The sequence below is a fragment of the Oryzias latipes genome, chromosome 3, assembly GCF_002234675.1.
Source record: "Oryzias latipes chromosome 3, ASM223467v1".
Classification (NCBI taxonomy): Eukaryota; Metazoa; Chordata; class Actinopteri; order Beloniformes; family Adrianichthyidae; genus Oryzias; species Oryzias latipes.
In genome coordinates this window covers 4,605,422-4,621,480 of record NC_019861.2, presented here as the reverse complement: position 1 = coordinate 4,621,480, position 16,059 = coordinate 4,605,422, and the positions used below count along the sequence as shown (strand labels likewise).

Below are 16,059 nucleotides of genomic sequence, written 5' to 3'. Positions count from 1 at the left end.
TTAGTCCCACCTGCCAGGCTTTGAATGGATTCCACTGAAACACTGGATCACTTGTTTTCATCTCTGTTTGCTTTTGTCCTCCTCCTTCACTCATGCTGTGTTGGTTTCTCCTCTCATTGCTCCCTTTAGTTATCCAGTTTGGAATGGTGACCCTCTTCGTGGCCTCCTTCCCTCTGGCTCCACTCTTTGCTCTCCTCAATAATATCATTGAAATTCGCTTGGATGCCAAGAAGTTTGTTAAGGAATTGCGCAGACCAGTGGCCGCTAAAGCCAAAAACATCGGTATGCTCCCCCATCTTCAGTTATGCTCATCTGCTGTTCAATAAGGAGAATCCACTGACTGTATCTGAGAACTGGACCAACCGAGTGCGACGTCATTCATAGAATGGGGCTTATTTCCAGCTTCGCCATTTTTTTGTGAAAGGACGCTGCCTTGCTGACATTAGTAAGCAGTGATTGGTCTGAGTCAGCGTTTCTATGGCTACCACTCTCACCAATCAGGAGTGAGCTTGTTGGAAGTCTGCACCTCTCCCATTGAAAGCGGACTTGGGAGAATGTGTAAATACATTCATTTGAACTACAGAAAACATGTTAAAGGTATCAGAACAAGAACAGTTATTCTGACAAATGGATTAACTGAATAACAGCTGTTTGTTTCTCTATAGAAGTCTGTCAGTTGTTGGCTTCTTGGAGCCAGCAGGTACTTCCTGTTTGGAAGGCCAGGGGGGAGGGGTCACTCAGTCCAGTTCTTGATACAGTCAATGGGAACATTTTTGTTTAAGTCAGCTGTGTTAAAAATATAAATATTGTACTGAATTAATTGTAAAACTTAGATTATGATCCATGATATCATCCTCTGTGACAGTTGCTGTGTGATCTGAAACTTATTCTGTGTCTTAACGTCCATGATGTGCCTCTCATATGTGTGTTTGGTTTGCACTTGTCTTCACTTGCAGCTTCAGAATGCTCAGTTAACTAGTTTCTTAAAGTCCCTGTCACTGGGAACTGGAGTAACATTAATGTTATTTTAGTTATGATTATGCTGTTTTTAGCAAAAAAGACGAGGAAAACAAAGACGATCAAGGGTCCATTTGTCTGCAAGTGGATGCATCAGAATGGAGCAGAGCAGGGAGCTTGTGGCACATCCAGTGTATTCTCTGTTAGAAATATCATCTTTTTCGTCTCCTCCTGATTTACCACAATTTGTATAAAGAAATACTCAGAAATGCAGTTTTAATCCTAATTTTCTTTATAAATGTCCTCCATCATGGGAAAAATGCCACAGGAGCATGTAAAAAGACCACAAGAACACAATTGTGACTGGAGTGGATCCTATAAGTAAAGATATGTTCCCCATGCATGTGGACCTAACAGCAGCTGCAGCTTTCCTCCTCTCCATGATACAGGAAGGCCTTCTGCCATCTAGTGGTTCATGTTGCTTTTGTTTTATGACTGGCTGTTTGTCTGACTTTGCAGGTATCTGGTACAACCTCCTGAGAGGCCTCAGTAAGGTGGCAGTCATAGTAAATGTAAGTATGTGGGGCAGGGGTGTCAAACTCATTTTCACCGAGGGTCACATCAGCATAGCAGCTGTCCTCAAAGGGCCAGATATAACTTATACCTGTAACTAAATGTAATGAAAAATAAATGTAACTACTCCTTAATGTTAAATAACTCATTATTTATTTATTATAACTTTTTAACGTGACAATTACAGTTCATAGAAAACATATGTTTGCTTGTTACTCTAGAATAAATCCTGACTGAGAACAGAAAGCATCACCAACATGTACATGAGCACTAGGGGTATGTATTGGCAAGAGTCTGGCGATACGATACATATCCCAAAACGCGCCCCACAATACGATACGTATCCCGATATTGTACCGGAACACATTTTCTTTCTTTCTTTCTTTCAATATATGACTGAGAAAAAACTCTACATGAATTTCAAGACGTCTTCCATTTTAATAAAATTGTCAAATTCTGTTTATTAAATGATCACAATATTAAGCACTGCAACTGTATCTCATATATAAGTTGCTTTTACTCAGGCAAATTCATAGTGCTTTTATTTTGGTAACTGAAAATAAAGAAAGGGAATATTGTTTGATTTCGACAACAAAATATATTTTGTATATGAAAAAAAAATGAATGAATGTGATTCTAAAGTATGATTGAGGAAATAAAGTGCTGCTTACTTTCAATATTGCTAATTGTACTTCTCCAGTACTTTTAACAGAGCGTGAAACAGGAGCCTGAATGGTACTTCAAAGATAAGAAAAAACAATAAGTCTTTGCAGAGACAATAAAGTATGATGATGATGCAGCAGTATGACAGGGTGAAGGAGATGCTTTAATGTGGCAAAAATGCTTTAACATATCAGTCTGCACTGCACCGCTGCAGCTCCACTTTCTCACACACACGGATGTAAAACAGTAACCGTCATGGCCACAACGTTCGCCTTTTTAGTGTTGTACACGTCACTCTGATCGATCAGGTCACTAAACTAAAATCTATTGCTGAGAGGTTCTGCAGAACTTTGTCCCGCTTTGCCAACAGCATTTTGGCTGTTTGGCGTTTCATGACTGCCATAAATTGAACGAGCATAAAGACAACTGAGCGGCGTATTCAGGAACCGAGTGGGGAACCTTACAACCTCGCAGGCGCAATTCTAACCGAGCGACCCCGCATTTTACAGCTGCAGGCCTGCAATCCTAACTGAGCGGTGATCCTGCGCGCTCACTGGGTCTGCGCGCAGTGTTGAGGCCTGTACACACCAGGGACGTATATTCGCCAGCCGTTTTTCGCCAGCGTTTTTCGCCACGTTTTTTGTGTTCACACCCAGGCGATTTTCACTGACGATGAGCCGAGCGAACATGCAATTTCATTCCCTGACAATAGATGGCGCTTAATGTAAAACAGAAATACTCCTGTACACAAGGTGGCGCTGCGCAACTTCTTGCTTCTTAAAGTCGCTTTTCACTCAGAAGAAGAGAGCAAGTATTTACGCGCTAGTCAGAATAATAAAAAGAAAACATGAATGTTTCAAGCACCAGTAGCTCCAGCTCCAGTTCCAGCGATGAAGAAATTATTGTTCTGTAGAATGATGAAAGACGCCGGAAAAGACGCCGATTTTTGGGTACATCCCATAGTTATGAGAAGAGAAGAACATGGGGAGTTTTGACTGGTACGAGAGCTGAAAATGTATCATGAGCGTTTTCGGGGATATTTTGGAATGTCCGTCATTATTTCTTCGCGGCAGTGTAGACGCTACTTGGCGTCTATCTTCTTCGCTGGTATGTGTGCTCAGCAAGGCAGTTTTGTGTTTGAGCGCCCCCAAGTTGTGTTTTACTGTAACTTCAGAAGCTCCAGACACGTGTGCAAAAGCGCCATTCTCATTGGTCGTATAGTTTTTGACGCGGCGCGTCAAACCAAAAAAACGAACCCGAGGCGTTTCTGAAAAAGTGACGCTTTGACGCGTGGCGTTTTTTCGCGTCGGTGTGCACACTCACATTGGTGCCCTTTGTTTAGTCACGAGGCGTTAAACCTCTGCGAATATCGCATGGAAATTCGTCCCAGTGTGTACGGGCCTTTAAGGGGGGTTTTTTGTCACTTGGGGGGGGCGGTGTTCAGGGGTGTGTTTGTCACTTGGAGGCGGTAACCTTTCTGGCTAAAATTTGTCAAGGCAGCGGGGCGGGACTTTCTTTTAGAGGCTTTAATAGAAAAGAAACAGCGGATATAATGTGGATTAAAACGTTAGTGAATGCAGTGAATTTCACATGAAAAAAACTTACAGCACAAAATAATCCGCTTCACTTTCTTACCTTGGTCTTGGTTCATTGTTTAACATTTTAATCCACGTTACATCCACAGTTTTTTTTCTATTAAAGCCTCCAACACAAACAGGGGTGGCGAACAAGTTTGACACAAAGAGCCAAAATTTTTAACTGTGATAGTCAAAGAGCCACACACACACACACTGACCTGCCAGACATACACACACACACAAACATGCACCACCACCACACAACCTCCAAATGTGCCCAGGGCGGCCACCGACTGATGTCAAAAAATCGTGCAGTCATCGGTTACTTTTGACTTTTCCTGAAGACCTCTGCGGTTACTTGTTGAATTTGCTGAAAAACCTGCTCTAAAGTTGCCGCTCAGTGGCATTTTTGAATTTAAATTGGTTTTAAATTGACTCTTAGGAAGTTTGTGTTGAACGTTTTTGATCTTTGTGCGAATGTGACTGGACATATCTTTAAGAGATGGACCTTAGTCTGGGAAGTTAAGGCTTGTCTGGAAGTTTTTACCATTTTTATAAAAACACAGTATGATGGAACAAAACCCTCAGCCTTATGCATGTTGATACTTCATACTTAGGTTTTTTAATTTCTTGTCACAGTGATTCAGTCCAAGTAAATCGGTTTTATGACACTTGAATCACAGAGCTGGACCCACGTTCAGCTTTCTACTCGTGTTTTGCTTGATGTGACCAATGTCCGAAAAAACAGAGGGAAGCAGCAGTTTCTCCTGTCCTGAAGAACAGTAAACTGAGGAAGTGTTCTTTCCTCAGGCTTTTGTCATCGCCTTCACCTCTGACTTCATCCCCCGCCTGGTCTACCAGTATACGTACAGTCCTGACGGCACCCTGCACGGCTTTGTGAACCACACTCTGTCCGTTTTCAACGTCCGTGACTTTGAGCCAAACACTCAACCCATATACCCCAATCACTTGGGCTACAATGTAGAGACCTGCAGGTAAAATGGCATTTTATCAAATCTTTACAAGGTTAAAATGTGGAAAATTCATTGAAGAATTAACACGTTTTGTTGCAGTTATGTTGTTTGTGATCTAGTGGCTGTTTCTATTTACATCCTCAAAATGCTAAACAGCCGATGAATGCTACAGCTAAATGTGGTTGGCCTGCAGATATAAGGACTACAGGGAACCACCGTGGTCCAGCACCCCCTACGAGCTATCCAAGGAGTTCTGGTCCATTCTAGCAGTCCGCCTGGCCTTCGTCATCGTCTTTCAGGTTTGGGACGGCTCAAAAACATTCATGCCACTGCAACACGTTGAAGCCTACGCATAAGTCACTGTGAAAAAATGCTGCAAACAAAGAAACCTTTCAGAAATATAAATATTTGTTTATTTTTTTACAAAAATGCAAACAGAACAAATAAAAATCTGATTTAAATCAATACCCAGCAGCCATGCGCTTGTGTTTACTCGCAAAGAGTCGAGGGGTTCTGTATGCTGGTGTTTATTAAAGCCGTGTCAGCAGCTAAGAAAAATCTGTGCAATTTCCATGTATGTAACTTTGGTCTTTCATGATCCATGATAAATGTAATTCATAAGTGATTCATGCGTTCGACATCCGTCGATGAATCTTAATAGAAATTCCATTGAGAATTACACCGTTTATGAGAATTTTACGTAGTTTATACACAATTAATATATAATCACAATGACCCAATTGTGTTCGATTTTTGGAAGATTACACAAATTTGTGGCTTTCAGCGTATGTCTGACCTATTCACACATGTACCACGATGTATGACTTTAATATCGTGTATACAGTGCACATATCAGGTTAAAAATACGTAACTGACGCACAAATCACTAATAAATTGTATACGAACAGGGCAATAATCATGCACGGTTCATGTTCTACGTTGATTTACGTGCTCTTTGCGTGGTTAATTCATAGTTTTTCCGTGGTTTTAACGCCATTTACTCGAGATACATCTGTGGAAATTTTACGTAAAGAACCACAACTTTTGTCACTTTTCCCAAATCTTTGGGCCAATTTTCATCCGTGCACTGTGCAAAAACTGTCAGTAGTGGCTGTGTGACACGGCCTTCAAAGCAGTGGGATGGAAGCCGGGGACTCGAGCTGTCTCACAAAGCTACACCTTTATTTTGAAGAAAGTCAGCTCATTTGGAATCACAACTCTGTCTGGATGGATTCTCATTCATCCTGGTTGATTCCATCAAGTTGGAATGTAAAAAGCAGTCAATCATAGAAGATGTTGGTCACTTTTTATTTTTTTATTTTTTTTGATTAGCCAAGCCTAGTTTAATACTTTAGAAACAGCCTCCTTTGGTTTCGTTTTGGCCTGGTTTGCGTTTTCCAACTTTTGATGTGTTGCATGTTTTTTGTATTGTACTTAAATCTAATCAGGAAAAAACTTGACAAATGCCCTCCTGTTGTACCCCTGTGGAGGCACTTATTTGGTCAAATCTGAGAAGCCGTTTGTTGATTTTACTGCTCCAATTTTCTGTGGCTGCTCCTCAGAAATGTCTGTTGATTCTGTGTCTTGCAGAACGTGGTGATGCTCATGAGTGACTTTGTGGACTGGCTGATCCCGGACATTCCCAAAGACATCACCCTGCAGATCCACAAGGAGAAAATCCACATGATGGAGCTTTTCATGAAGGAGGAACAGGGTAAAAGGCGTGCAGCCCGCGACAGCCGCGGCCTGTATAATTGCAACAGTCCGACCTCAGATGGTCAGAGCCCACCACAGCCGCGCTCACGCCCCAACACGCATGCAAGAGTTGGCTGGTAAATGTTCACGCTCACAGTCTGCCACCATCAACAGAACATTTACATTTACTCTCTTTTCGAACAAAAAAGCATTATGCCCAACCTGATCAAATGGGATCAGATCAGGTACATACTTTGAAGCTGCTTTCCTCCTAACTTCAACGCAAAATTGGACGCAAACTTCCCCCTAAAGCTCAACATTTCTTTTATCTGTATTGAAAAAGTTGAAGTTTGTTGACTGAGGTCGTGCCAGACTCCACGTGGGCCCCAACGATGGACCGCTGCACCGGCCGCCTTCTGCCATAACGGCGTCTGAAGCAGACTCTGTAAGGACCATCTCCATGATTCCGTCCAAAAGATCCTCCTGATGCTTTTTATTTGAACACTGGGGCAAGTGTGATGAGGAAAGCTCACAAAGGCTTCTTTATATGTTTATATGTGATTTAGCAGTGTTTAGCCCATGCTCTTTGTCTTTGTGACAGACGTACCGTAATGAACTGCAGTTGGAAGACGTGTCTGCTGGACCGTGTGGGTCTTTGGGTTTGGTTTGGGTTGGATCTGATCTTCATCAAAGCTGAACTCCTGAAGCTGTAACAGGCTGTAGGGGATGCAGAGACACTCCTGTCTCTGTGTTCTCGTGTTCAACTCTAGCATTCGGTGGATGTCACACATTGAAAGAAAGGCGCCTCATGTCTAGTTTTTCTATGTGGGTACAGAGAAACACTTCAGCATTGGTTTATAAATGTGTTGTGAATATCTTACAAAACAGTTAAGGAGCCATATTTTCCTTGTGTTAACATCTGCAGTAGATGTTTCTCATAGTTCTGTCATTAATATATAATCAAGAGACGGAGACGAAAAAAAGTTTTGCACTTCAACACTTTAATGTTCAATTTCATCCAAGCACAACTTTTAGATCATAAATGCTTTAATGCTGAATAAGAATAGAATTAGAGTAAAATCTTGATTTTTTTTTTTTTTTTTTTTTTTTTTTTTTAAATGTGATTACTCTACAGTCAGAAATGAAGTAAATTTACCTCAGATGTGGATGATTGTTGGTTCTAAAACTGCAATTAGGAAAACCAAAAAGTTCCTTTGTGCCCATATGAAGAAAAAAATATGAACTCCATCCTCGCTTCTGATTCACGTTTGAGACTTTGACTTTAGTTTTTAAAAGCAATCATTTTATACAACCATATTTTCCAACCATGTTTGTTTTGGTTGTAATTGTATGTTTGGTTGTGTAGAAGCAGATCTTCGTGATTCTTTTTTTTTTTGTAAAAACCACAGCTGGGTCACATGACACTTGATAGAGTGACAGCCTCCGGTAAACGCCAGTCAGTTTAGGGTTTGTGTCTTAACTGCTGGCAGCTCAGTGGCAGCTGGAAACCACGGCAACACTCTTCGTACCTTCAGACAACGGATCAAGCCGTGACGTGATCTTTTCCCGGATCATAGAAACATCCTTTAAGCAGATTTGCTCAAATGATGAACTCTGGCGAAGAAGATCCGTTTCTGCATCATTTTCCTTCATGTTCTTTTTATCGTCTTTGACTGAACAATGTTTTTTTTCTCTTTAATTTTATTCATCAACCTACAAAACTGTACTACTGTATATGTGAGTGACTGGATTCCCACTTCTACTGCTGACTGAAAAACAACCCAAAGGTCAGATGAACCCAGAATTGAAGACCTCAAACTGACCAAATTGTATTTTTTTTTTATTGTTATCATTATTGTTGTTTTTTCGTGTTTTTAAATTTTTGAGTTTTTATTTTCTATTTTATGTATTTGTCAGTCCACTTTGATCCCACGGCATCTTCATGCATCAGGAAGAAACGTTGAAAAAAGCAAAAACAAAGGCTTTTCCAGTTCAAATGGGGACTCTTTAGAAATTGGAAAGAATAAGGAAGTACACATTTGATGAGACAGATGAGTATTTTATGTTTTTATTGAAAGTTGTCATTCTGACAGTTACTTTTAAAGAGAATGTTTCCATAAATGTGTCTTTCCCTGCCTTGAAACATTAAAATTGTCGTGTTTTATTAGTCTTTGAGCGTGCCATCACATGTGGTGATTCTTCCTTTTTGTCTGCTGCCTCGTTGTTTACTGCTTCAAATACTTTATTTTCTAAATATTTTTACTGTTTTAATAGCTTTTCTTATTGATGTGTGTACGTGCAGACACACATTATTACCCTTTCACGTAGTCTTTTTTTAATGTTTTTTTCTGCAAAGAAATAAACAGTGAGTTGCTCTGAAACTGATTTTTTTGGGACGAAACTTTCTACCAAGATTTTTGGAATGACCCAGAATCCCACAGAGTATCTGCTGTTGTTCCACAGACTGACTGGGATCTGCACAAAGGTCACTGAGAACACTGGGTTGGTTTAAATATTTACTTCACTTAAAGGACTCTCTTCCTCTCATTCACACGCGGATTATCTGTCTTGCTGTAGCTGATCTTTAGTCCTCTACTTTCCCAAACAAACCTCCACCTCTCTAGATGTTCTTCCACTTGCTCTCCGCTCTCACTACAGATCAGTGTCGTCTGCAAACAACATGATCCACAGAGATTCCTGACTAACCTCATCTGTCAGTCTGTCCAAACGAGGAGACGCTCAAGGCTGATTCTTGGTACAACCCCACCTCCACCTGAACCCCTCTGTCCCAAAACTACCCTCACATAAATCCTTATGAAGATCAGGTAGGGGCTCCAGGCCAGCTTTTGTTTAAAACCTTGTAACAACTGCACACATTTCAGGTTTTTGGAGACTTGGCAAATCCCTCCCCAGAATACAAACTTCAGATAATTTATCAACAACCCCCACTTGCAACAAAAATTTCTGCCCACCTACAACTACAGTAACTCCAGTTGTTGGATATTCTCTCGGTTCCCCATAAACACATTTAATGTTGGTTTTGGTCTTTTTGTTGGCACTGTTGGACAGACGGTCTTTCTTAACCAAAGACATGGAATTCCCACTATGTAATAAACCAGCCTATTTTAAACAATTAACATCCAGAGTGAAGGTTATCTACTTTTTTGAATAAATCTTTATGGGTGACGTAGCTGTAATGTGAAAGTTTAGACTGTTTGAGGAGACGGTCTGAGGCCTTATGGCAGTAGTAACAGATGTAGTGGTCTGCTTTAATCCAACGTCGACATAGAACTTTTAAACATTGGTAGGTTTTGGTTCCTTGGGGATACAGCTGTTTTCCTGAAACACTGTTAAGTCTTAGCAGAAATGTCCAATTTGGCCAGTAGGGCTTGCTTAGGATCCGAGTATGTATTTGCCTCCAAAGCTTTCCCCGTCAGTAAAAGTACCAATCTGTTGGCCCACTCAGTGTCTGGCCAAGCCCAAGTTATTGCAACTTGATCAAAGCAAAGGAAAAAATGTTCAACATCCCCAACGGACTTACGCAGACTGCTGCTGTGGCATCGGAGAACCTGTGAAGAGTCCCATGAGAAAAACGGCGGTCTCCGCCCTGGAACAATCTGATGGTGCCAGTGACAGTCTGCCCTCTTGGATGGCAATGCGCAGACCTTGGAACTCCCCTTGATCACCGCCTCATCTCTGCTCCTCTGGCCACGGATGCCTCAGCTGAAGGTCCCCGGGATCGCTGGACCAAAGGAACACTCTCGTCATTAGTCTCCCAGTCTTCACTTTCGTCAGGCTGAGGTGACTCCAGATCAACCTCAAGTTTGGCAGCTTTATTCGTTGTAGATATTTCTTGTTCCCCACCCCTCACCCAAGGGGTTTCTCTGAGTAGTCATCCCACTTCTGACACCAAGGTGTGACAATCCACTCCAAAGTGTGGGCTGAGGACCTAAGGAAACAACCTTAATAAGTTGATGTTTTCTCTTTAGATTTAACACAAAATAGAAATATCCAGAAGTAAAAAAAATAAATAGAGCAATGAAGAAACAAGAGATGGATCTTAAATATTTACAAATAAATCAAAGTGCATAAGGATTCCTTTTACAAGCACCACTTCACCTAAACAACTGTCTGTACATGTTTATATGTATCTGTAATATTAAATGATGGCAGAAAAAATTTGATTGGGAGATCGAATCATTTGGAACAATTGTTCCAGAAATCTTATGGAACACTCCAAACCCCTCACCACATCTAAAAAACGGCAACAATGTTTTTAAAATCCTGACCTTAAACTAGAATGTTACGTGAGTTTTTGCTCTTGTTTTTAATATCATAGGTTGATTTTTGTAGTTTCATCTGAAAGGGCATTTTATTCTATTGCCGTTCACCTTTTAGCTAATCCTGTCAGGGGTCGCCACAGGGAATCTGCTTCCACTGATCCACACCGGTGGTTTGGCAGAGATTTTTACACTGGATGCCCTTCCTGACACAGCCCTGTATTTTATCTGGGTTGGGGGACTGGCACAGGGCGATGCAGACTTGGGCCCCCCTTGTGGCTACATAGTTAAGCAGTAGTGTAATGGATCTTGCCCAAGGACCCACATTGGGAATCGAACCCTGGTCTCCCATGTGTCAGTCCTACATGCTGAGCCGTCCAGTCGCTAAAGGACATTTGTTGTAAATATTACAGTTAATTTTTACAATGAACACAGTAATTTTCTAAAACAATGTTTATTTTATAGAGGACAAATAAAATAATAATGAATTTGAGTAAATCTAGATGTACAAATCATTATTGGACACATCATTGTGTTGAGTTTAGCTCAGACTGGATGAAACATTAGGATTATGAAATGTATTATTTTAAAATGTCTCCAAAAAGTTCAGAATTATACCAAATAGATGTTTTAAGGCACTAAAACCCCTCACACTTTTCTCTTGTTTAAAGAAAAATTACTCCAGTATTATAGAATGAAACCCATAATCGTATTTGCAAGCTGAAGACATTCTGTACTGTATTGAAGACACGACTGACAAGACTTAGTGGACTGGTGTCAGTACAGCCGACTCATCAATGATGTCAGGGAAAACCAAAGAGATGGTGGTGGACTTCCACAGACATCAGCCTCTTGCCCCCTTATTGGTGAACATCCAGTGAAGGGAGATCAAGAGAGTTGATTCTTACAAGTTCCTGGGTGCTGAGCTCACTAGCAAACTGAACACCGACATGCTGTACATCCAAAGCAGGCCGTACCTGCTGAGGAGACAGCGGTCCTTTGGAGTTAAAGGGTCGCTCCTGACGACCTTCCATGACTCTGCTGTGGCTTCAGCCATCCTACATGGCGCCTCATGTTGGAGCAGTAGCATCACAGAGAGGAAGAAGCTGGGAAAAATCATCAAGGAGTCCTGGGCTGGCCCCAGGAATCATTCAGAGAGGTGGATGTTGGTGATTGTGGTTAGAGGACAAGCCAAACGAGATCTCTAAAAATCCTCCGTGTCTTCCATGCAAAGTACAGTACACATACAGACAGAAATTTGAAGGTATCTGCTGTGAATCCAACTATTGTTCACATCCGTGTTTATGAATGCCAAGACGTGAATAAGTTAATGATGGGCTTGGTAGCCTACGGATGTAAAGTGACTGCTAATGATTATGTTAATAAAAGACAACTCCTGAATATTACTATTCCTATATTCCTATATAGACGGCCTGCAGATGGCCAGCCAGGTGCCCGAATGCCTGCATGACAAGCTAAAGAGCTCTGCGGCGGAGCTAGGTGCTATGTCCGGTGAATCGCTGCGGTATGGTGAAGCATAAAGCTTGGGCATCGTAAATCATATATTTTTCTTATATTCATTAAGACAATAATAAAGACATCATTTTTGTTTTCCTTTTCCTTTCTTGAACGAATGTGGGTCAGAGACACGGAAGTTACTGCTGAAAGCGGCTTTTGCGCCCGGACGGATAGCATATCAGTGTTTATGAATGACTTATGACGTGAATAATTATTTCGTTTTAACGAATTAATGGTGTCGAGGGAACGAAATAGCATTTCGTGGGAACGGAATATTATTTCGTGCGAACAAGATATTAATTTGTGGGAACAAGATATATTTTATTTTTTTAATGTCAGGACACAGGCTCCGTAGTTTACTTATATCACAGAATTTGTTTGTAACAGCCTGAAACCTGACAGCGCCCCCACTCCACAGCTGCGCCCTTTCCTTGCTTTGAGAAGAAGAAGCAAATGTGTGTGAAGAAGGAGAAGGGGAGGGGGCGTGGGGTGAGCACGGAGCACCGCCGCGATGCACAAAACCTGGCTGGATCATCTTCAACGGGGGTGAAGGTCGCCGGCCGCGGCTCAGGGCTTTATGAAAAAATAAAATAAAAACTGCGACTGCTCTGCCATGTAGCAAATTGGCGCCCCTGGGTCCAGCTGCATGCGCTCCTGCTGGAAATGTGTGACGAAAAGGGGGAGGGCTCCAAGGAATCAGTTCAACTGTGGGACGCTTGCAGATGAAGTGGTCAGGTGGGGGACAAGGGCTTAAAACTTTTTTTAAAGTCAGTCATATGGTGACATTCTATCACCTAAATTTTAATAAAGGCATAAAAAATCATGTGTTTTTCAGGGTTAATTTTTTGTAAAATGCCCAAATAAAACTGGGAACACAAAACAATGTTGTCACTAAGGTGACAGTTGGTTTAGTCGACGAACTTGTTGCCGTCGTGAGGACATTTATGCTAAATGGCAAAAACATCTGAAATATGGACAAAAAAGGTCAAAGCCATCTGGTGCCTAATTTAGTTCGAAAAGGAGAAAAGAGACAAAGAAAAGCATATGTCCTCACAGCTAGATGCATGTTTTCCAATGCTACCTGGCCCTGCAACAACAACGTTGCTGATGAAAACTTTCTTTTGGTCGATGACCAAAACTGAAGTAGGCCCAAATGTTGCAAATGACGTCATTGTTTATTTTTTAAGATTTTCTTATTAAACGTTAGCTCTGCCTTAACTTGTATCATTAGTTATGATTGGTGTGTCTGTTTGCTCTGCTGTAACACAAAGGTTTTGTTGTGTTTTGTTGTTGTATAATTAGTTCATAAATGTTAAATGAGCTGTGATGGTAGCCTGCTGCTGCCGCCGCTGCCGCTGCCATAACATAAATAACTTCAGATTGGCCATTACTTTAATGATCATTTCTGGCAGCCTAAATGTTTTCACAATGTTTTTTAGCAGTTAACTGGGGATTTAGGGGTTCATTTTGAGACTGCATGTATGAAGTTTATTTTTTATTTATTTACAAATGTTGGGTTATATTATTAGTCAATAGAATTTTCATAAATCTTTTGGTAGTTTTAAAGATGAATATTTACCATTAACTACAACTCTATGGTGACAAAACATAATTCAACAGGTCATAACTAAAAAATGTGCCAATCAAAACATTGAATACAGCAAACATGAGCTAATTTTTCTTCTCTGAAGTAGAGATTGATATAGAGCATGACAATTTAAATTTCCAATTCATAAATGTTTTTTATAAGGCCTATATTGCAGATGAGGAGCTGACAGAGCAATGAGAGGCACTAGACGACATGCTGCATTTTGTAGGGAACTGTGATTTAAACAGTAGAGAGTTTGTTCAGGAAATCAAGAACTTGCCTAACTTGCCATCAACAACTCTAAGTGTCCTTGAGGTTATCACTTTCATGTCTGATAAGGATCTATCAGAAATCTATCCCAACTTTTGGACTGCTCTCAGGACTGCACTCACCTTGCCAGTCACTGTGACTCAAGCAGAGAGGAGCTTTTCAAAACTCAAGTTGATCGAGTCATATCTGAGGTCAACAATGTCTCAGGAGCAACTCACTAACCTTGCCGTTGTTAGTATCAATCATTCAGGAGGGGAGCAGATTTCTTATGATGACATTATTGACGAGTTTGCATCAAGGAAGGCTTGTCATGACGTCGTAGACGTGGTAGACCCAGTTGCTGAAACCCGGAAGTAAACTCTCGACCAGAAATAGTTTGCAAAGAGGTTTTAATTCTCCTGGGGGTTTACAGAGTCTCCAAGAGAGCGTAGCTTGAATAATCTTCGGATGAAGATCTGATGTCCCAGGAGCGCGGCGGACCGTGGAACCTGAGGAGCGTAGCGTGGGGGGAGCCGAGGACGGCGGAACCAACTTGAGGTCGAGCGGGACGCTGAGGACGGCGGAGCGACTGGAGGCAAAGCCTGGATGCCGAGGACGGTGGGATCACCGTGGAGTGAGGCGTGGGCGCTGAGGACGGCGGGACCAGCGTGGAACGTGGAGAGGAGCTCTGCCGCGGGAACCAGCGTGACCAGTGGGAGATGAACCTGAAGGTGAGCACAAGCGAGGTAAGTAACGTGACTTGACTAGGTTTAGAAGATACTAAAAGGCCAGACATAAGCACCGGAGTGAGTATAACAAACTGGCGCTGGATACTGGAGAGGAGAACCCTTATGAAGGCAGGCAGGAGATGAGGAGATGCAGGACAGCTGGTTCCAATCAGCAGAGCAGGAGCAGGAGTGCTGGGAGGGGGAGGTGGCTGACACAGGCACCGTGACAGTACCCCCCCTGAGCGACCGCCTTCAGGCGGTGTGGGACGGCGATCCGGGTGGGCCCGGAAGAAGTCGTCCAGGAGGGAACGGTCCAGAATCAGGGAGCGTGAGATCCAGGAACGCTCCTCTGGACCGTAACCCTCCCAGTCCACCAGGTACTTGAAGCCGCGACCCCAGCGGCGGACGTCCAGGATCCGACTAACGGTGAAGGCAGGAGTGCCGTCGATGACCCGGGCGGGTGGTGGGGAAGTGGACTTTCCTGAAAGGGCTTGATGTTTGAGATATGGAACGAGGGGTGTACCTTTAAAGACGCCGGGAGCCGCAGTCTGACACAGGTTGGGTTAATGATTCTCTCAATAGTATATGGACCAATATACCGGGGCGCCAGTTTACGAGAGGTAGATTGCAGAGGTATATTCTTGGAGGAAAGCCAGACTTTTTGACCGGGTTGGTAGTCGGGACCCGCTCTCCTGCGACGGTTGGCGATCCGACAATTACTGTCCCGTGTGCGCAGGAGAGCGGCTTTGGCCTGGCGCCAAACGTGTTGGAGGTGGTGTTGCACAGAAGGGATGGCCAAATCTAGTTCATGAGAGGGGAACAGAGGGGGAGAATAACCGAGAGAGGCTTCAAATGGCGACATACCGGTGGCAGCGGAGGGATGGTTGTTATGTGCGTACTCAATCCAAACGAGGAACTTGGACCAACTGGAAGGGTTTTGGGCCGCCAGACAACGGAGTGCGGCCTCCAACTCCTGATTTGCTCGTTCAGCTTGGCCACTAGACTGGGGGTGGTATCCCGAGGTCAGGCTTACGGTGGCGCCAAGAGCAGAGCAAAAAGAACGCCAGACCTGGGACATGAACTGGGGACCCCGGTCCGAAACAATGTCTATGGGTATCCCGTGATGCCTGAAGACCTGGTGAACTAGAACGTCAGCCATTTTGGTGGCCGTAGGAAGTTTAAGTAGGGGAATGAACTGAACGGCTTTGGAAAAACGATCGATTATGGTGAGAATAACTGTGTTACCTTGGGAAGGTG

General features: G+C 42.6%; 1 protein-coding gene and 1 long non-coding RNA gene across 4 annotated transcripts in view; one reads left to right on the top strand and one right to left on the bottom strand.

The window, feature by feature from the left end:
• Positions 1 to 8,820, top strand: part of ano1 (anoctamin 1) — a 59,166-nt gene extending 50,346 nt beyond the window's left edge. For all 3 annotated transcript variants that reach the window (XM_011486989.3, XM_011486973.3, XM_011486983.3), the window contains 5 exons: positions 130 to 282; positions 1,477 to 1,529; positions 4,581 to 4,765; positions 4,938 to 5,043; positions 6,335 to 8,820. In XM_011486989.3, the coding sequence (XP_011485291.1) occupies positions 130 to 282; positions 1,477 to 1,529; positions 4,581 to 4,765; positions 4,938 to 5,043; positions 6,335 to 6,580 (743 nt within the window). In that variant the 3' untranslated portion in view covers positions 6,581 to 8,820. The remainder of the gene's footprint in view (positions 1 to 129; positions 283 to 1,476; positions 1,530 to 4,580; positions 4,766 to 4,937; positions 5,044 to 6,334) is intronic.
• Positions 8,821 to 14,467: 5,647 nt separating this feature from the next.
• LOC110017065 lies at positions 14,468 to 14,931 on the bottom strand. Its single transcript, XR_002292376.1, has 2 exons — positions 14,877 to 14,931; positions 14,468 to 14,799 (listed from the first exon to the last, which is right to left on the bottom strand). It is a non-coding gene; the product is annotated as an uncharacterized LOC110017065 (long non-coding RNA).
• Between the last annotated feature and the right edge of the window lie 1,128 nt (positions 14,932 to 16,059).